The sequence below is a fragment of the Paroedura picta genome, chromosome 2, assembly GCF_049243985.1.
Source record: "Paroedura picta isolate Pp20150507F chromosome 2, Ppicta_v3.0, whole genome shotgun sequence".
Classification (NCBI taxonomy): domain Eukaryota; kingdom Metazoa; phylum Chordata; class Lepidosauria; order Squamata; family Gekkonidae; genus Paroedura; species Paroedura picta.
Window position 1 is genome coordinate 37,560,243 of NC_135370.1, and position 21,906 is coordinate 37,582,148.

Consider the following 21,906-nt stretch of genomic DNA (forward strand, 5'->3'; position numbering starts at 1 on the left):
TTTTGTTCCAAGATATAAGCTGTCGTGTGCACGCACGTTTCTTCAGATACAATGAAATGGAAATTACCAGTCTATACATATAGGTAGAGGGTGAGCAGTCAATTAGCATACAACATAATTAAGCTGGTTAACAGATTCAAGAACCAATCAAGAATAACAAGCTTCGTTTGTATGGTTACCATTTGTGCGGAACTGATTCCGGGTATGTAAAATAAATATGTCAAAATTGTTGATTAATGGGCAAATGTATCCTTAATTGTGGAATGCTGAGAGTAATCAAGTGAGATCCTGCCTTAATGCTCCATCTATATATATATATATATATATATATATATATATATATATATATATATATATATATATATATATATATATATATATATATATATATGTATGCAGCCTCAGAGGGGTCTGTGTTTAGTGAGGTCTTTAAATGCCTCCCCAGCAGACCTGTCTGAAGCTGTAGAGAACCCGCTGTCTGCAGCCTCAGAGGGGTCTGCAGGTGAGAAAGACCCGAGGATCAGCTGTTTGGCAGGGTCTTTAAATGCCTCCCCAGCAGACCTGTCTGCAGCCTCAGAGGGGTCTTCTGGGGAGAAAGACCCTGAGGATCAGCTGTTTGGTGAGGTCTTTAAATGTTTCCCCAGCAGACCCTCATTTTCAAACATCCACCGCTCTTAACCACTACATCATGCTGGTGTGCATTTAGTGTATAAAAAGAAATCAGTGATTGTATATATTGTTTCTAGCTTATTTGAATACCTGTTACTTGATTTCCTGATGTTTTGTTTTCGGCTGCAGGTATTAACGAATGCAACGACCCTTCAATCAGCGGCTGCGACCACAACTGCACCGATACCCAGACCAGTTTCCATTGTTCTTGTCATCCTGGATTCAGGCTCATGTCCAATAAGAAGACGTGTGACGACGTTGACGAGTGCAGCGAAACACCTTCGGTGTGTAGCCAGATTTGCGAAAACACCGTTGGCTCCTACATCTGCAAGTGCGCGCCAGGTTACGTCCGCGAGCCCGATGGAAAACGCTGCCGACAAAACAGCAACATCTCCCCCTACCTTATCTTTAGCAACCGCTACTATCTTAGGAATCTCACTACGGACGGCCTGTCTTACTCTCTCATTCTGCAAGGGCTTGGGAATGTGGTGGCGCTAGACTTTGACAGGGTGGAAAAAAGACTCTATTGGATTGATGTGGGCAGAAGGATCATTGAAAGAATGTTTCTCAATGGAACCAACAAGGAAGTTGTAATTAATGATGGTGTACCCAGTGGAGAAGGTATTGCTGTTGACTGGGTTGGCAGGTAAACCTCATTCTTACTTCTTCTTCTTTTTTTTTTTTTTACAAATAGTTACAAGAGTTTGAATTAAGATGGTTCATGTGGGGTTAATCCAGGGATCTGCACCTGGAATTTGCCATATATCCAGCTCCCCAAGTTTCCACTGCTGTCGTTGAGCCGTATAACTCCATCCTTACTACCCACACGACCCTCGAACATTCTGACTGTGCCTTCATGGTTGACAATGAAGCGATCTATGACATTTGTCGTAGGAACCTGGACATTGAGCGCCCTACCTACACCAGAAGTGCCCACCAGAAGTTTTTAGAAAGTGGGTGGGACCAAGTGGGGTTTTGACCTGCAAGGTTGCTGACTGGCCATTGGAAATTTAAATTACTATGCTGATTTTTTTAACAAAACTTTGCTCTGGCAGCAGCTATCATGACAGCACAAGGGTCTTGAATGTCTAATAGAAGTTAAGTTGTGGCAGCCATTTTATGGCTGTGTCTGCCTCCTGTGGCAGCCATTTTGTGGCTTTCCTCACCATGCTTTGTCAGAATTCCAGAAGTGCCTGCAGGTTCAAAAGAATTGGCAACCCCTGGTTTAATCTTTCATCCCACACTCTCCAAAACCTGTTTTTCATAATACACTTTAAAAAAATAGTCAAGGCTGTACTTGACTTGAGTGTAGAGCTTCTCCACAATCTCTACAAATGCCTTGGAAGTTTGGTCCATATTATGATCTCGTTACTGTTGGGTAGTGGGTTTGCATCTGTGAGAATTATGACTTGCCTCAATCTATCTAAGAAAATTTATGGCTAGAGGTTGGATTTGAAGCAGGGCTTTTTTAAAGTTTACATTTGTCAGTAACCAAATGGTATTTGGAGTTGTGGGAGGAAGGTTATTCCTGAATTCTTCACTGAGATCTTTGCTTCTAGATTCCTTCTTGTTTTGTTCCTCCCTCTCCATGTAACTTGTAGTTCTACCTTAACAGCCTGTATGTAAGCCAGTGGAGGAAAGATTCTATTCTGAATTTTTATTTATTGTTAAATGTTATAGGAATGATGCTGATAGGGGTTGATGAGCAGAGTATGCTGCAGTATAAGTGCCTAATAAATGGACGCAAAGACTGAATTTGGGCTACCTTTACACATCTAACTATCATCCCCTTGTTTATTTATTTATTACATTTCTATACCACCCTTTTTGTGGCTCACAACATTGTCCAGTACAATAAACATAGTCTAGTGCAATTAAGAATATAATGTGCTCTAAAAATTAATCTCAGTAAAATTGCTTCAACAGTGGTAAACATTTACAATCTTAAAACTGTTTGAAACATTTAACCATAACTTAACAGATTGGCGAGACCATACATTGGCATACAATGTATACAGTGGGCATTTCTGATGGGGGGGTTGGCGGGCTGTGGAAGGCCCGGTAGATATTGCTTCTTCAGAATGTTGCTATATTTGTGATGCATGTGTACCAGTTTATACTGCTGTGTAGATATTTATTTCGGAATCAGAATACCTTTATTGGCGTACAGAGGGTTTTTTTTTTTTAATAAACTGCAAGATTTCCCACTAGATGACCCATGTCTGGGGAATACTCACTGCATGAAATTGGGTCCAGGCAGGGGGCTTTGCAATTTGCTGCCAGTACCGATATTAATGCCATTTTATTTTCATCTCACCTTCTACAGTCAGGAAGGACATCCCGCTTATTTTTGTTTGTTTCTTTCTTTTATTTCATTTGATGTTTACACCAGTGGTTCTCAACCGTCCTAAACCTTCCCTTTAATACAGTTCCTCATGTTGTGGTGACCCCCAACCATAAAATTATGCAAGTGTTCTTTCACAGAAATTAAACTGACATTAAACAATATCTGACCAATGGCGTGAAGATATAAATTGTTTTTTTTTCTCAGTTCAGTTCTGCCTCTTGTCCCACCATGCTGATCTCTCTCTTTTCTGTTCCTCCAGATCTACCCCACAAGGTTGTTGTGTGGATGCCCCCCCCCCCCCGGCCAAGCTGCTTGCCCTGCCATGACCCCTGTGAAAGGCATTTCTATCAAATTTTGTTCATATGGTTAGGAAAAAGAACAGCCACAGTTTTGTTCCTAGGCATGGAGGAATGGAGACAGTTAGGACTGGAATGTGTCTTGAAATTCAGAAACATCCCTAGTGAGAAAACACTGTAGAGTAACAACACAGATGCAGCTACGTCGGAGTAAAGCTATTTATCCCGAAATATATACTTTAGGAAATGATCATGCCCAGGCCTTTTTGTGTCCTCACCCAGTTTTCCTTTTCCTTTGATGCCCTTTTACCCCGTTTTCCATTTCTGTATGTCGGAGTTGTATCAATCTCTGTTAAGGATGAAATGGCAGGTGCTTTGAAGAGGATTTGGTTATAGTACGTGCCTTGTCAACTGTTTCAGAAAACTCTACTGGGTCGATGCCTACAAGGACTGTCTCTATGTTGCCGAGCTTGACGGACGGTTTCGAAAGAAGCTCATCGATCACTGTTTGGATGCCAACAACACCTTCTGTTTCCAGCACCCTAGAGCCATTGTTGTTCACCCCAAATATGGGTAGGCATTTCAGTCATTAATTTATTTCCATGCTATTGTTTTTTCAGAGTGCTAGCCGTTTTCTGTTTCAACTAAAAATGAAAGAGTTCTGTAGTGCTTTAAGCACCAACAGACTGTGCAGGCACCGAGTCATGTCTGACCCTTGGGGTGACGCCCTCCAGCACTTTCATGGCAGACTCCATACGGGGTGGTTTGCCAGTGCCTTCCCCAGTCATTACCGTTTACCCTCCAGCAGCAAGCTGGGTACTCACTTGACCGACCTCGGAAGGATGGAAGGCTGAGTCAACCTTGAGCCGGCTGCTGGGATTGAACTCCCAACCTCGATAGATAGATAGATAGATAGATAGATAGATAGATAGATAGATAGATAGATAGATAGATAGATAGATAGATAGATAGATAGATAGATAGATAGATAGATAGATAGATAGATAGATAGATAGATAGATAGATAGATAGAGATATAGATATAGATATAGATATAGATATAGATATAGATATAGATATAGATATAGATATAGATAGATATAGATACACACACACATATATTACATATATATATTACAAGCCATCATTATCCCTGATGAACATACCCATGAAGGTGCCTTGTACTGAGTCAGACCAGTGTTCCATCAAAGACAGCATTGTCGACACCAGGGTTTCATGAAACCCTGGGGTTTCTTGATGGCCCTGAAAGGGTTTCCCGAATGGGTGAGAGTTAATTAATTTTGTATATTTTAAAAAATTTCGTAAACATTTATTGGGTGACATGACCATATATGATCATGTTAACCTGCCCCCCCCCAATGGTCAATGATAGGACTGGATGGGGTGGGGAGGGGCCCTAAGTGGGTATGTACACAGCTATGCTTCCAAACTATATTCTGCACGATTGAACCACTTCTAGGGTTTCTCGAAGCCTGAAGAATGTTTCAGGGGTTTCTCAATGGTAAAAAAGTTGAGAATGGGTGGTCTGCTCAGACTGGCAGGGGCTCTTCAGAGTTTCAGGTAGAGGTATTTCACATTACCTACTACCTTCTTAACTAGATATGCCAGAGATTGGTGGATGAAAACTTATGCTACAATAAATTAGTTATTTATTTATTTTATTTTATTTTATTTTATTTAGATTTATATACCGCCCTCCCCAAAGGCTCAGTGTAATGTGTCTTTACACTATTCATTTTCAGACATTACCATTTCTTGCTGCCCCAGGGTTGGGATCCACCCATTTTACCCCATTCTCCTCCTTACTCTAACCTCCATCCCACATAGCTTTGACTATGCAGATCCCATTATCTCTGGCATAGCCAGTGGAGACACCCTCCCTTTTTCATCAGTGGAAAAACTGGTCTGATTTAACCCTATATTTACAGCATGTCTACTTAAATGCCATTTGCAAATAAAGAAGCTAGAGAGAATGATCCTCCTTCGGAATTAATTATATGCAGTAGTCCCCTAGAGCAGGGATTATTACTGTTTGGGCTTTAGGCAATCCTTGCATGTAATAGCAAAATGGCATCCATCCAAGCCCCACACATGCACCTGTAGAGTTGATACATCGGCCTTATTTATGAATTCGTGCAGACCAAAATTGTTTCATGAGATTTGCATATTCTGGAGATATTTATGATTACATTTGGTGTTCTTATCTGGAATTGATAGAAGTACTTATCATGCTTCATGTCTTTCCTTGAAAACCAATCTGGTTGCATGGTTTTATATTACAATGATGACTTTAGACTTACATGTACTATTTTTATTGAAACAGGCAGGTTTACTGGACAGACTGGGCTGACCGACCATATATTGGACGTGCAGGAATGGATGGCAAAAACAAGACAGTGGTGGTCTCTACCAAGTTGGAATGGCCTAATGGACTCACCATAGATTACACCAATGACAAGCTCTACTGGGCAGACGCCCATCTAAACTACATTGAGTACGTACATAGAGAAGAATAAAGCAACTGGGTAACTCTTCATACCAAATTTTGGGGGTTACCGCATTAGGCTGCTGCCGTTTTAGTTCTTTAGATTAAAAATACGCCCGTCCGTGATTATTAGAACATATAATTTTGTCCATGGTGTTGCTGTTGCTGTTAAGTGTTACTACTGTGCAAAAGTATCAGAATCAAAGGGGACAACTTTCTTTTTGCCCACTGCTTCAGGAAAAACTTTAACTTTTCCAGTGAGTATTAAAGTAGGGAATGAATCTTCATAGAGGTCTTCAAATCTCCTGTCTGCATTTCTGTCCAGAATATAAATTCTGAAATTATACACAGCAATAATCTGTTGAGAGAGGCACAGTTCTAATGTAACTGATTTTCCTTTCATACTTAATTTCACTATTTACTAAAACTACATAGCCCAGAATGCAAAACAAAACAGCACAAAGGATTGGGAGCTAATTAATGTTTAGAAATAAATACCTTAATATACTCATAATCACATTATCCTTATTCTAAGTTAGAGGCATAAAGTATTCCATTCAAAAATCATGAAGAAGTCTATGAAAAGCTCTGTGTGAAATCCCGAAGTTTGGGATTGGGCATGTGGAAGCAGTGGTTTATTCTACTCAAAAGTATCCCAAATGGCTTGCAAATAATTTAAAAAGTATCAAAGCAACAACATTTTATAGGAGTGATAAAACCGAGATTAAAATAATTTTAAATGTTTAAACAGCCTTTGGGCAGGGAGGTGGAGACTGTCATGGTCTAGTTTGGCCTGTTGTATGCTATATCCCATTATGAGCCTCTTGTGGCGCAGAGTGGAAAGGCAGCAGACATGCAGTCTGAAAGCTCTGCCCATGAGGCTGGGAGTTCAATCCCAGCAGCCGGCTCAAGGTTGACTCAGCCTTCCATCCTTCCGAGGTCGGTAAAATGAGTACCCAGCTTGCTGGGGGGTAAACGGTAATGACTGGGGAAGGCACTGGCAAACCACCCCGTATTGAGTCTGCCATGAAAACGCTGGAGGGCGTCACCGCAAGGGTCAGACATGACCCGGTGCTTGCACAGGGGATACCTTTACCTTTTACCTTATCTATGCTTATAAGCTGCCTTGAGCTCTGTGAGGAGGAAAGGCAGCTTATAAATGCTTTGAATAACGGGATATGACTGGTAGCTCAAAGAAATGTGGATTCCTTGAATTCTGGCTTTTTTTGTGACCAGCATTTCACACAGTCAGCCCTATCAGGTGCCTCTGACTATATCAGGCCTCTTATTCTGTTGCACGAGAAGCCAAAGGTAAGTTGCATACAAGGCAGAGCACCTTGTGATTATGGACTTATCTATATCTTCTGGATGAATGCTTAAATCTGTGTTGTTTTGCCTCTTCTCCCCTTGAGTCATAGCTCTTTGGCTTGCCCAGGGATGCCAACCTCCAGGTGGAATCTGGGGTCCCCCCCCCACAATTATGGCTCAACTGCAAACTAAAGAGATCAGTTCCCCTGCAGGACATGGATGCTTTGGAGGCTGGACTGCATGGCATTGGAACCCACAGAGGTCCCTGTCCCCCCCAGGTTCCATCCGCAGATCTCCAGGAGCTTCCCAATGTCCATCTGGCAACTCTGCTCTTCCATTTTCTGCTGCTGCTGCTGGTGGTGGTGGTACTTTCTTGGTGCTGGCCTGTCACCTACTCCTCAACATAAGGGCCACCTAACTTGGAAGAAGACTCCTTAAGCTGGAGGTGGGGCCTGCAACATATGCCTCCAGAGCCAAATGGGGTTCTTTTAACAGTGAAAATGAAATATATAAATATTGGAGAAGTAGGTGAAAATTCTATTGGAAGAGAAAGTCAATAGGTAGCATGTGAAGGGAATAGCAGGCAAAGATTTTTCCAGAACTAAAGAAGAGTTGGTTCTTATATGCCACTTTTCTCTACCAGGAGGAGTCTCAAAGCGGCTTACAATCGATTTCCCTTTCCTCTCCCCACAACAGACACCCTGTGAGGTGGGTGAGGCTGAGAGACCCCTGATATTATTGAAGAAGAAGAAGAGCTGGTTCTTATATGCCACTTTTCTCTACCCAAAGGAGGCTCAAAGCAGCTTACAATCGCCTTCCCTTTCCTCTCCCCACAACAGACACCCTGTGAGGTGGGTGAGGCTGAGAGAGCCCTGATATCACTGCTCGATCAGAACAGCTTTATCAGTGCTGTGGCCAGCCCAAGGTCACCCAGCTGGCTGCATGTGGAGGAGGTGCGGGGAATCAAACCCGGCTTGCCAGATTAGAAGCTTAACCACTATACCACGTTGGCTCTTAGAGGGATTCTTAGAGATGGCTTGCAGAAAGGAAAACGATAGAGGTGGGCGGTTGCCAGTAATCCATGTGTGAACCACCCGCAGAATGATGCCAGTGTACTAAACAATCATGCACCATGCTTCTCTACGTATTTATTATTGTGAGACTTTGAGTGTGCCTAATAGAGGACTTGTAACTACTACCAGTGTCTGAGCTGTAGAAACTTTACAGGATTCTCAATAAACACGTTCGTGATCAGTAATGATAACATGTGTATTTTCTATCATGAAAGTGGAGTCTCTCATACTGGCCCTTTGGTGATCTCTTGCTCCGAATTTTGACAGCATTGTGGCTCTTTAATTATAAAGGCTTGCTGATCTCTGAGCTGGCGGAAGGCTTCAGTCTTCGTTGCCGAAATGAGAGAATATACAGTATTTGCTGGCGTATAAGACTACTTTTTCCCCCTGAAAAACATGCCTCCAAGTGGGGGGGGGTCGTCCTATACGCCGGGTGCACTTCAGTTGGGATAGACATAGCTGCCCATAGTGGCCCATAGTACTGTAATGTAATGTAACAAACTCTATATTTTGAGTGGAAATGTTGGGGGGTCGTCTTATACGCCCAGTCGTCTTATACGCCGGCAAATAGTAGGTTGAGTTGCTAGTCGGCTGGGAGAAAATGTCCTTCTCCTTTAACACAGGCTTAAAATGTGCAAAACAGCATCTGAAATGTTCGTAGCATGGAGGTCAATAACATCACTTGATACATAATAACCCATTAAGCCTTTCTTAAGGATAGGGCACTTCTCTCCAAGCAGTTGGCAGCCCTAAATACACGGCACCTTAACTTCCCCTTGTATAGCAAGAAAAGAGATCTAGGATGATTTAGCAGTGGAAAAGGAGTTCATCTCTTGAGAACAGAAAGTTTACATTAGTTTCACTGTACACCATGCATTTAGAGCAGAAAAACCTTTGAGTCCTAAACCTAGGCATCTTTAAAAGATAAAGCTATTGCTGGGATCCAGCACTACCCTATATGTTTGTTTGTTTATTTAACAAACTCTACCCTCAGAAGGACCACCAAGGCAGCTAACCAATTAAAAAGCGCATAATAAAAACACATTTTAAAACCATCAAAACTGTCGCCCAAACCTTGTCATCAAAACAGAACCTAAAATACATTAAAAACTAAAGCAGCAATATTGGGCAGAAATGTGGGAGCACCAAACGAAGCACAAGCGACTTCGTCCCCTGGCAGAAGCGGCAACAGAACCAGAATCAACACGGAAACATTTTGATGCTTTTCCAATTTTTGTCTCAGTGTTGTCTTTTGGGCTTTCTTCCTACAGGTACTCGGACTTAGATGGTCGACACCGTCACACGGTGTATGATGGGTCCTTACCTCATCCATTTGCGCTTACAGTTTTTGAAGACACACTCTACTGGACTGACTGGAACACCAGAACAGTTGAAAAGGGAAATAAGTACAATGGATCAGGCAGGACTGTTCTGGCGAATACCACCCACAGACCCTTTGATATCCACGTCTACCACCCATATAGGCAGCCCATCGGTGAGGAGATACTTCTGCTATTTGCTCTGCGTGTCTGGTCAATATTTAATCTTCTGAACGCAGTGCAGCCCTCTCTCTCTGAGCTTTTCCACATTCTCGTTTTCCGTATATCAAGATTGGGCATTATGATCTTGCCATGCAATGCTTTGTGTTTTTATATGTCGTGTTCTGATTGATCAGTTTTATGCTTTGCCTGAAAGACGTTTCATTTGGCCTATCTTTACCCTGTGTCTAATTAAGCCACAGCTTTCTTACAGCCCTTTTGCAGGTGTTTATCATCTTGACCTTGTGGGGTTGAGCTGTGCTTTTAGTAACACTAAGTAGTGTCTGGGAGTTAACACGTCCTTGTTGAGCTCGGGAAAATTGATCTGAGAAAAACAGAGCCTGATATGATAAGGGCGTGCCAAAATTTGAATGGGGGAGGGGACATAAAAGTAAGCTTATAATTTGGTGTTTCCACTCTGGCAAGGGAATGCCTTGCTTCTGTGTTAATTTGCTGTCTACAATAAAGATATTATTTTCTCATATCGATTCTGCTTATCAAGGCCTTGATAGGGGACTTGAAAACTGAGTCCCTGTTCCTTTTTTCTTCTTTTTTTGGTTCCCCGTGTGTTTTGATTCTATATTACATTTAGCGATTGATTCCATATTACACGACATTATTTCCAGCTTATCTCCCTGGAGATTTAAACTACAGCTTTTTATGCTGGACATAAACTGGGGTAATACTGAATTGACCACTAGGGGAAGCAAAACACATGTGAAATAGAACCCGTGCCCCCAAAGAAACAGGAACTTACAAGTGAGGATAATGAGAATGCAGAAAAGACAAATAATTGAACAGGGAGCTGAGAGAACATTGAGGTCTAACTCTTGTCAAACATTTCACTCTGTTTACTGAAAGTAAACTTGGAGGGATGCAAGGACCTGTGTGTGATTGACTTATTAGAATTGACTTACAAGTGGATTTTTGGAACCCTGTCTTGATTATATGTATATGGGGGGGGGGGTGGAAATGCAGGAATGTTCTAGATAGCAGCCCAATAGAAGGATCACTGTGTTGGGTAGAGCTTGTGGGTCAGATACTTCCAAGCTGAAAGTCTAAAGTTCAACGCTAGCATATCCATTAAAAATAATACGTATTTGGGAATAGCATGCTGGCAGGGGGTCTTGGTAGCTGTAGTCCAAGGTCGTCTGGAGAACCACAGATTGGCCACTCCTGCCCTAGGGAGTCCTCAAACCAAAGATTAAAGCATTCTTTATGATATAATAATTATCCAGGAATAACAAGACGTTCCTTTCTTTCTTCAACAGTCAGTAATCCTTGTGGGACCAACAATGGCGGCTGTTCCCATCTGTGTCTAATAAAAATGGGTGGTTATGGGTATTCCTGTGAGTGTCCAGATAACTTCATGGTCGTGCAGTTTGGCAACACGGCTTATTGCCTCCCCATGTGCTCCAGCACCCAATTCCTGTGTGCGGATAGTGAAAGGTAAGTTTATCAGTAACACTTGGTGGCATAGAACGTTAACAGGTGAATGTGACAGACATTTCTCATGTCTGGTTCCAGGTTTTGGGGAACCCCAGGCCCCATGTGCCCAAGGGTCCCCCTCTCCTTCTCTAACACCCATTGGGACCTGCACTCTAGCCCACTCACAACCCCACCTACTGTGTTTCCTTCATTCCCTCTCCCATTTGTGAGCTTTCCTACTGACTGTGTGTCCTGACCCCAATGATACTGGGTGATATGTGCAGATAGCAGCACCACCACTATGCCCTCCAGGAGGGTCTCCATCCCTTCCCTGGCAGCATGTGGTTGGGTGCTCTGTGGTAGTGGCCTCTGCCCACCTCATCCTGCCTCTGCCCACCCTTCCTCCTTTTGGCATTGGCCTCCATGCTGCCCGTTATAATTATTTTCTATTGATTTATTTATCCAGTTTATATGCAGCCCTTCCCCAAAGGCTCTTGAGCCATGGCTCTTATTACTTAAGTGCTGCTGTGGTCACTCATGGGGGTTGCTGTTATGGTGCTGCGGTTGTGATCCAGCTATCATTTCTCCCACCCATCTTCTCCCCTTGAGTAATTGTTAACATTCTCGAATTTAGCTGGGTAGACATTTGACAGCACAGCCTCGTTCTTTCCAAATGCCAGCTTCCTTTCTCCCTATCTTAGTACAGCTGTACTTGTGGCTGGGGAGGGAGAACTGGGGTTGAAGCTACACGGTTAATGTAGTTGCTTTTGGAACAATGAAGCAGCAGCAGCTGAGACATCAGAAAGAAGGTCTCCCGTAAGCACTATACTCCCGTAAGCACTATACCAGGTTTGATTCTGCAGTCCCCCCACATGCAGCCAGCTGGGTGACCCTGGGCTCGCCACAGCACTGATAAAACTGTTCTGACTGGGCAGTGATATCAGGGCTCTCTCAGCCTCACCCACCTCACAGGGTGTCTGTTGTGGGGAGAGCAAAGGGAAGATGACTGTGAGCCGCTTTGAGACTCCTTCTGGCAGAGAAAAGTGGCATATAAGAACCAACTCTTCTTCTTCTTATTATTATTAGAATTGACTTAGAAGTGGACTTTAAGTGAGTATATGAACTACCCAGGAAGTAGAACTGTAGTATTTTATAGAGAAGATTGGTTTTATTAGGAAGGAGCTGATTACTTGGTACTAATTCCATTGAGAGTTTCTTGATGGGAAGCTGCCAAGGTGCTAGGGTTACCATCCTCTACGAATACTTCCCGAGAGAAGTATTGTGCCTTTGTTAACTCCCTGATGCCAGGAGAAGTATTGTGCCTTTGTTAACTCCCTGATGCCGAGTGTCCTGTTAAAACGCTGTAATAATGTATGTTGGTCTGTAGATACTTTGATGCTGGTCAATGACCGTAATAAATAATCATTTCATTTCATTTCACTTCCCGGGAGATATATCCCACTGAACTGACCAGAACTTGCTTTCAAGTAAACTGACATGCCACTGTCTCTCTAAAATATGTATAATTATTCTCTTGTTTCTAGGTGTATTCCTATTTGGTGGAAATGTGATGGACAGAGAGATTGCCGGGATGGTTCAGATGAACCCTCCACGTGCCCACACAGATACTGTCATGTTGGGCAGTTCCAGTGCAATGACAACAATTGTACAAGCTCCCATTATTTGTGCAACGCCCGGCCAGATTGTCCTGATGGATCTGATGAAGACCATGTTCTTTGTGGTGCGTGGCAAGTTCTCCTAGATTTCCTATGAAACAGATTCTTTCATCGTATCCAATATTAGAAATGTGAGAACCGGTACCCTCAGCAGCCAGATAAATTCAATATTCTAATTCAGTGGAACCTCTGTTAGAACTTCAATCATTTCAATCTACCCATCAGGTCTACCTAGAACATCTGGAGAGCCATACTTTGGCCACCTCTGATCTAGAACTTTCTCAGCATCAGAACTTTAGTTATCATAATCTATCCACTAGATATTCCTTAGTCCACTAGAAATATCTAGATCTTTCCCCATGTTAGTACTTCAGTTATCTTAGTCTATGCATCAACTCAAGGGTCCCCAACCAGCATTCATGGGCCCCCACTGACACCTTTTGCAGTGCCTGCCATGTGGTTTTTGGGAAGTTGATGGGTCCCCATGGGACTTTTTCCTAGCAGGCCTTCTTGATTGGCTTTTGGAGACCTGATAGGCTGTGCTCTGTGTGTGTGTGTGTGTGTAGTTTCTGTAGCAGCTGCCACCACTGCGCAAGAACCTTTCCCGAATATGGTCATTTTAAAGGGCATCCTGCCAAGCAGAGCTTTAGCTAGAAATGCTGAAGAGGTACAGCTAGAGCTAAGCATCACCTCACTCCCTAATATATCACGGTTGGCTCTGCCTCCCATGACAACCATTTCATGGTTGCACCTACCACACTTTATCAGAATTCCCAAAGTGTCCAGAGGTTTGGGGACCCCTGTATTAGATGTATCTTCATTTCCTGAACATCTTAACTGTTCACAATATTTTATTTGTTCTTTTGGCGATTTGGGGGTGGAGTCATGGGGATCAAGTTGCATTCTAAATGTTCAGGCGAGGTGCTAGTATCACCATTGTGGTTCCTTTTAGCCAATCACCAGTGCGAGAGCCATCAGTGGCAGTGTGCCAACAAACGATGCATCCCGGAGGCTTGGCAGTGTGACCGAGAGGATGACTGTGGTGATAACTCCGACGAGGACAGCTCTCACTGTGCCAGCAGGACCTGCTCTCCGGGCCAGTTCAAATGCAGCAACGGCCGCTGCATCCCCCAGTCCTGGAAGTGCGACGTGGATGATGACTGTGGAGATCACTCCGATGAACCGATTCACGAATGCAGTAAGCGGAGCGTGGCTTGCCTGACTTCATATTTGTTGTACAATTTGAACGGCATTCTCCTGACTGTTCGCATAGGCAAGGTACGGAGATGCTTAGGAAATCCCCCCCCCCCAAAAGAAAAAGTGGGGGAGAAGAATCAGCATTGGTTTGGTTTGGTTTTGGCTCAGCTGAACCAAATTGCACACCCTTACTGTCACCTGTTACCTGTCTTTTCTCTCTCTGTCTCTCTCACACACACACTTTTTACACTGAGAGGGAGTTACATACTTTACACATAAGACATGCTGTTCTTTATTACTTAGACAGGACAAAGTTGTTTCATAAGGACAAGTCACTTTTTATTAGTTACTGGGACCTCAGAAGGCCCACGCTCCCTCTTCCCAGTCCATCTCTAGGTAGGTGGTCTCTGCTGGTAGGTCCTGCTACTTGTCTGCCAGTATGCCATGTCCTGTTGGCTGGAGGGCACATTCCACCCGCTCAGTGACCATGCCTGGTACCTTTCACAGAAGCATTCTGCTGCTAGATATTTGTAAAGCTGCAACCTGTGCAAGAGAGGACACGTTCGTTAAGCACTATGCACCGGGCCAGCAGATGAGGATAGATGCTGACATAGGAAAGGCAATACTGCAGTTCCTGTTTCAATGAGAGATTCACCCGTCCTGTGGTTAGTGGCTCACTAATAGTCCCAGTGTGGACCTGCACCAGAAGACGAAAAATGAAAACAGAGTTGCACTTACCTTTAAATGAGCAGTGAGACAGAAATAGATGTTGGAGGAGTCATGCCTCTACTAGGTGGCATGGGGGAACTGAGGGAAAGGGGCAGTCTTTCTGTAGAGCATATATGGCCTGTGGCAGGCAAAATTATGCATGCGCTGACTCCGTGGGCACATTGCCCCCATTTTAGGAATTTTTAAAGCTATCACACAGAATAAAATTTCCATGGCTGGCCTGTGCAGGCGCAATGCGTGTCTGCACAGATGTGGATGAACAACAGTTGGTGTAGTGGTTAGGAGTGCCGACTTCTAATCTGGCCAGCCGGGTTTGATTCCCCTCTCCTCCCCCACATGCAGCCAGCTGGGTGACCTTGGGCTCATCAGGGCACTGTTAAGGCTATTCTGACCGAGTAGTGATATCAGGGCTCTCTCAGCCTCACCCACCTCACAGGGACCGTTTATGCACCGGTGGCTTCATGCCGGGCTGCAGGCTGGGGTTTTGGTCGTGGCAGGTTGCCCCACCTCTTCCTGCACCCACACGGGGGAGCATTTGGCCCTGTGTACCTCATCCACCCCCCGATTTGTGCTTCTGCACGTGAGCTGGGGCAGTGAAGTTCCCAGTGCGTAAACAGTCAGGGAGAGGAAAGGGAAGGTGAATGTAAGCCCACTTTAAGACTCCTTTGGGTAGAGAAAAATGGCATATAAGAACCAACTTCTTCTACAGGTAAGTGCAACTCTGTTTTCTGCCTGAAGTGGAGAAACATGCTTTATGCTGTTTTATTTTCTGCCAAAGATTACATTGGGTTGTGTCCAGATTTAACATACCTGTAGGCACATGGAGAACTTCTACCTGTGGATTGTGATTTTCTTGCCTCCTCATTGGGGCTTCAGGGGCTGCCATGGATGTAGGGAAGCTGGAAACTAATGCTGATGTATGGAAGTCCTCATGTCTTTTGATACATTTCTTTGGATCCATCCTTTGTAAGGAAACACCGTCTGCTCATTTGAGACATAAATCAATCTGATATTGACAATGTTGTCTCTGACTCACGTGTTGTATACACCAGGCGTAATCAACCTGTGGTCCTCCAGATGTCCATGGACTACAATTCCCATGAGCCCCTGCCAGCGTTTGCTGGCAGGGGCTCATGGGAATTGTAGTCCATGGACATCTGGAGGACCACAGGTTGACCACCCCTGGTATACACCACTTTGAAAACATGTTGTCAGCATTGCTTTGTATCTATCCCAGAAAGAACTATTGAAACCCAAAGTAATCAAAATGTTACCTTTCTTCTGTTTTAGTGGGTCCTGCCTATCGGTGTGACAACCACACAGAATTCAGCTGTAGGACCAATTACCGCTGCATCCCCTTCTGGGCGGTGTGCAACGGCCACGATGACTGCCGAGATAACAGCGACGAACAAGGCTGTGGTATGCCCCAGGCCCCGATAGTTAATGTTTGAAATTCCGCATGGGGATCGAATGCCGACAAAGAGCCGCTGTTGGGATTCCTTCTTTTGTAACCGTACTCCTTACACAGATCGGGTCGCAGATGATGTGTGTGATGAGTTGTGTTTCTATAATAAGTGGCGAAAAGTGCTGTCAAATCACAGCTGACTTAGACTGACCTCGTAGGGCTTTCAAAGCAAGAAATGTTCGGAGATGTTTTGCCTTTGGCTGACTCCCCCTGGACTTTCTTGGTGGTCTCCTAAGGACTATCCAGGGCTGACCCTGCTTAGCTTCTGAAATCTGACAAATATACTATAAGTTAATTTATATTTTAAATTTAATGTATATGCCGCCTCTCTCGAAACGGTAGTCTCGGGGCGGTTGTCTGGGCCTAGGGGCATGGGCACACCTGGCTGCAGTGAGGTCTGACGTCCAAGACCTGGGAAAAGTCCTCCTATCCACCCACAGCCCCGGGCTTACCTCCTTGCCGGGTGGACGCCTTCAGTGGCGGCAGCCTTCAAGAGTCAACCAGGCCTCTAGCAGTGGGACAGGCACCCCGGCTGCAGAAGAAATCAGGGCCAAAGCAGTAGTGGTGTCCGGAGCAGCCAACATTAGAAGTATAAAGAAGGGAGGTGCTGCCCCTGCTGCAGCATGCACAGTGGACCTGGTGGGCCTGTGAAGGCGGGCATGCATCCCTGGCAGGCCTATACAGATACTATTCTGTTGGAGGAAAGGCCATTGTGCTGGCAGAGAGTTCCTCCCTGACAGGTGAAAGGTGAAGATCCCTTGATTTTGAGAAACATCATTATTTTCTGCACTAGCAAGACACAAAGAAATGACTTGGGTTGCAGAATTTTTCCTCCTCTTCCATATGTGTGTTCTATGTGAATGTTCAAAAATGTTTTATGTAAACCGCCCAGAGCTGTAGGGAAGGGCAGTATAAAAATATAAATAAATAAATAAATAAAATATAATATATGTAAGGTCCCAGGGCATGGTTGGAGGGCATATGGCGGAGGTGGCCAAACTATGGTTCTCCAGACGTCCGTAAACTACAATTACCATGAGCCCCTGCCAATTGGCTATGATGGCAGGGACTCATGGTAACTGTAGTCTGGAGGGCCACAGTTTGGCCACTCCTGCCATACGGTATAGCAACGTAGCTGAAGGTAACCATTTCAGATTGGAGTCCTCCTGGGAATTCTACTTCCATTTCCTTGAGTACTATGAGGCTGGACATATAAAATATAATAAATGTTACTCCCTCTGAAACATATTTTGAAATCCCTGAAGTTTTGCACTTCTCATGTTTGCGATTTCTCCCCACCCCAAAAAACCCACAACTATGCCCTTGTTGTTCAAAGTCAAACCTAAGCTTTTGTGTGCTGGTGGGCTAGCTAGTCTATTCCTTGTATTCATTGCAGAGGAGATGACTTGCAATCCTTCGGGAGATTTCCGCTGCAATAATCACCGATGTATCCCGCTTCGGTGGAAGTGCGACGGAGATAATGACTGTGGAGATAGGTCTGATGAACAAAACTGCAGTAAGTGTTGCTTGCCGTGCGTTCACATTGTTTAAGTACAAATTGCCTTTTCAGGGAAGCTTAGTCTACATTGCCGCTAATTGCCAAATCGTTCATGTTTTTTTTTAATCTGTTCCTTCAGGCCCCTTAAAATGCTACATTAAAAGCAGTTGGCCGGCAGGCAAGACAACTGTTCTAAACACTGTTATATATTGTATATAAAAATATATATTAATCTTTTAATACTTGTATGTGTCACCAATGGAATTAAAGATCTGCCGTATATATGTATGTATGCTTACTATGTATTGCCTACACCAGTGGTCCGCAACCTTTTTTAGGCTGCGGACTGGTGGGGAGGGAGGGCGATCTGGCAGCCACGCATGCGCGTTTGCACCGGCGGCTGTGCTTCCTTTCCCCCCCCCCCCTGCAAAAAGAAGCTTGCCGGGCCGCAAGCTAATCGAACGCTTTGGCGGCAGATTTGCTTGCAGCCTGGGAAGTTTCTCACTGCAGGGGGGGAGGCGGGGAGAGGGAGCCTCAGTCCGGTGCCGGGGCCTTCGCGGTCTGGCACTGGGCCACGGCCCGGTGGTTGGGGACCACTGGCCTACACTATATATCAAGATGGGTTAGTCTGTTTGTAGCAGTAGAAAAGAACAAAAGTCCAGTCGCACCTTAAAGACTCACAACAGTTTTGCACTTTATTCAGACAATTGCATTCTGTTTTTATCACAAGGTCCCCGTGAATGCACAGAAAGCGAGTACAAGTGTGACAATCTGCGTTGTATTCCTTCTCGGTGGATATGCGACCATGACAATGACTGTGAGGACAACTCAGATGAACGAGACTGTGGTGTGTATCGCAATGAGCATCCCCAACATTGGCTTGAAACCTTTGAATCAAATTAGAAATCAGTGCTTCCCATCTTCCAAAGAGTCATTTCAGTTATGATTTTTTTAGAACTAAAAACATGCCAACCGGGTTATTTCCAGTGCGACAGTGGGCATTGTGTGGCAGAGCGGTTCCAGTGTGATGGGAGCGCAGACTGTCTGGATTTCTCTGATGAAGCAACTTGCCGTGAGTGACAAGGGGGACAGGAGGGCAGAATTCTCTTTTATTTTGGGGAAAAAGTATTCTGTTGGGCAAGTTCAGAGCATTATTGCCTTTCATGCTTCATTGACAACTGTGAAAAAAGAATAAGCCATTGTGTCGTTATTATGCATGAAGTAGAAGTGTTATGGCATAGTGATACAGTCCATAGGCCGAGTGCCATTTATCCTGACTGGTAGCACATATCTCCCTGATCTCAAGCGCAGATATTTCCTGCAAACAAACTAGGCTGGAGAAATGAATAAGCATGTGGTATTCAAGGGGAACTATGTTTGAGTTTCTTTGCTACCTTGTTCATTTACTGAAATAACGCAGTAGTTTAAATTCTCTTTGTTTCATTTCTCTGCTTGTACTTGTTCACTTAATATTCAGCACAGTCTTCCTAGAATAAAACCGCTTCCCTTTTGTAATCTTGGAGGACCTCGTGCAGCCTTCTTCGGCATTTTTATCCTTGAAAAACTCCTGAAACATTCTTCAGGCTTTGAGAAACCCCAGAAGTGGTGCGATCCTGCAGAATATGGTTGGGAAGCAGAGCTGTGGACACGCCCATCCAGGGCCCTTCCCCTTCCCACCCCTCCAGGTCCATCATTGGCCAATGGGGGGTGGTTGACATGACTGTATATGGTCATATCACCAATAAATGTTTAACACATTAAAAATACATTAAAAATGATCTCCCACCCATTCGGAAAACCATGAAGAAACCCCAAGGAGACCCTGGTTGAGAAAGCCTTCCCTAATGAGCAAGGGAGCACAATTCCCGTCCAGCATCTCTGTCCTCTTTGAAGCGAGGCTGTTACCCGTCCAATGAGGGGGATGAGATCAGCCACATGAGCAACTGCAGGAATTAAAGAAAGGCTAAAAGGAGAGCTTCAGAGAAGAAACGGGATAAGCGTCTGCCAATGTCTGTCTAGTGTTATGAGGACCAAGCCAACTTGGTGGAATTCTCACAGGATTTCTTATTTTCCAGCCACTCGCTATCCGAACGGCACTTACTGTCCACGCACGATGTTTGAGTGCAAAAACCATGTCTGCATTCAGTCCCACTGGAAATGCGACGGTGACGACGACTGCGGAGACGGCTCCGATGAGGAACTTCACCTCTGCTGTAAGCTAGAAAACAGTTTGATGTTACGGACGGAAGCTCAAGGACATCGTAGGGGGTGGTCCAGAATTGGGTCATGCGCAGTGGATTCTTTTGGGTTTGGACAAGGAGCTTTTCTCCTTCTGTCACCGCCTTATAACAGCCTGCTTTTCAAACCCTTCTCGGGTTAAAAAAAAAACAGTCTGTGAGCGAAATATGAAAACCTCCTCACAGGTATATCTGAGTTCTGGATGTTAACCTGTATGTTTCCTACAGGATTGGCGTAGGAACTGCCTCTCCCAACATACTCCCAGATGAACGCTGAGATCTACACATGCAGATACCCTGGTGGTCCGTGGCCCTAAAGAAGTGTGACTGGCCTTGACCAGAGCCAGGGCCTTTCAGCCCTGGCCCCAACTTGGTGGAATATGCTGCTGGCAGAAATGCAGGCCCTAACGGAACTATCTAAATTCCGCAGGGGGTGCAACACGACACTATTCCTCCAGGCATATAGCAAAGACAAACTGCATGTCGTGTCCCCCCAATACCCTACACCAGCGGTCCACAATCTTGTTGCAGCCCGCTGCCAAGGGGTGGGGAGAGAGGGCGACCTGGGGGCTCCGCGCATGCGTGGCAGTATCGCGCATGCATGGAGCTGCCGCGCATGTGAGTTTGCGCTCCTGGCACCCAGCGGTGTGCCGGCAGCCACGCTTCCCTCTTCCTGCCCCCCCGCAGCAAGAAGCTCGCTGGGCCACAAGCTAATCGGCTGCTTCGGCACCGGGCCGCAGACCGGGGGTTGATGACCCCCGCCCTACACCACCCAGATATACTGAGCTAGAGCATTGGGATAGAATTTTTATTATTATTACAGTTTTTACGTTCTGCTTTTAACACTGTTGCAGAAATACATGTTGTACAACCTCAAGCATGGATGCAGAGAGAGGTGGTTAATAAATCAAATCAATAAATAAAAATGAACAAATAAATACTATCAAGTGGATAGCCATGTTGGTCTGAAGCAGCATCATAAAATTTGAGTCCAATGAGGAAGTGTGCGTGCACACAAAAGCTCATGCCTTGAATAAATCTTTGTTGGTCTTAAAGGTGCCACGGGACTCAAATTTTGTTGTAGATACTAAACAATATGAAAATGTTTCTGAGTGTGAAGTATCTTGTAGGCTACCTCCTGCCAATGTTCTGAGAAACAAGTAGGGGGCTGCAAGACTTGTGGGGAGGGGGAGTCCTATCTCCCCCACCCCCTTGCTTAACCAAGTGCAGCCCCTGGGCTCTCCTGCAGCCACCACTGGGTCCAGCATGGAGACCTCGACAGCAGCTGCCAGGCTCATTGTGGTCCCTGGGCTCTCCCTGGATTGTGCCACCACCAGGCTCAGCACAATTACCAAAAGCCCCTGACAATGACCATGCTGGCAGAAGCTCATGGTAATTGTAGTCCATGCACATCTTGGGAGTCACAGTTTGGCCACCCTTGGATTAGAAGAAGAAGAGTTGGTTCTTATACGCCGCTTTTCTCTACCCGAAGGAGTCTCAAAGTGGTTTACAAGCACCTTTCTCAGTGCTTTGGTGAGCCCAAGGTCCCCCAGCTGGCTGCATGTGGAGGAGGAGCAGGGAATCAAACCCGGCTCCCCAGATTAGAAGTCTGCACTCCTAACCACTACACCAAGCTGGCTGAGGGAGTGAGAAAAGTTGAAGATCACTCAGTGAATTTCATGGCTAATAGTTCAAACCAACAACATGAAAATTGCACATAGTGTTCTGCCTATAATATGTAATGTTATCGATTTGTACAGCTCATGAGGAGAGAGCTTTGTGTCACTGTTTGAAAGTGGCTTCCCAAATGCAGGTGTTAGTATTTGAAAGGAGAAATATACATGTTTTAAAAGGCTATGTTTCCACCCTTCAAAATTCTAATTAAGTAGGGAGCCTAATTTCCATGGAATACAGCCAAATGAAGCTAGAAGGGTTGAAC

At 44.7% G+C, this 21,906-nt stretch overlaps 1 protein-coding gene across 1 annotated transcript in view; it reads left to right on the forward strand.

The window, feature by feature from the left end:
• LRP2 (LDL receptor related protein 2) overlaps window positions 1-21,906 on the forward strand; it is a 216,187-nt gene that overhangs the window by 157,641 nt on the left and 36,640 nt on the right. Inside the window, exons 50-61 of the mRNA XM_077319790.1 lie at window positions 799-1,315; window positions 3,733-3,885; window positions 5,657-5,827; window positions 9,471-9,694; window positions 11,009-11,186; window positions 12,710-12,906; window positions 13,794-14,039; window positions 16,058-16,186; window positions 17,629-17,748; window positions 18,461-18,577; window positions 18,686-18,802; window positions 19,806-19,943. Coding sequence (XP_077175905.1) covers window positions 799-1,315; window positions 3,733-3,885; window positions 5,657-5,827; window positions 9,471-9,694; window positions 11,009-11,186; window positions 12,710-12,906; window positions 13,794-14,039; window positions 16,058-16,186; window positions 17,629-17,748; window positions 18,461-18,577; window positions 18,686-18,802; window positions 19,806-19,943 — 2,307 coding nt within the window. The remainder of the gene's footprint in view (window positions 1-798; window positions 1,316-3,732; window positions 3,886-5,656; window positions 5,828-9,470; window positions 9,695-11,008; window positions 11,187-12,709; window positions 12,907-13,793; window positions 14,040-16,057; window positions 16,187-17,628; window positions 17,749-18,460; window positions 18,578-18,685; window positions 18,803-19,805; window positions 19,944-21,906) is intronic.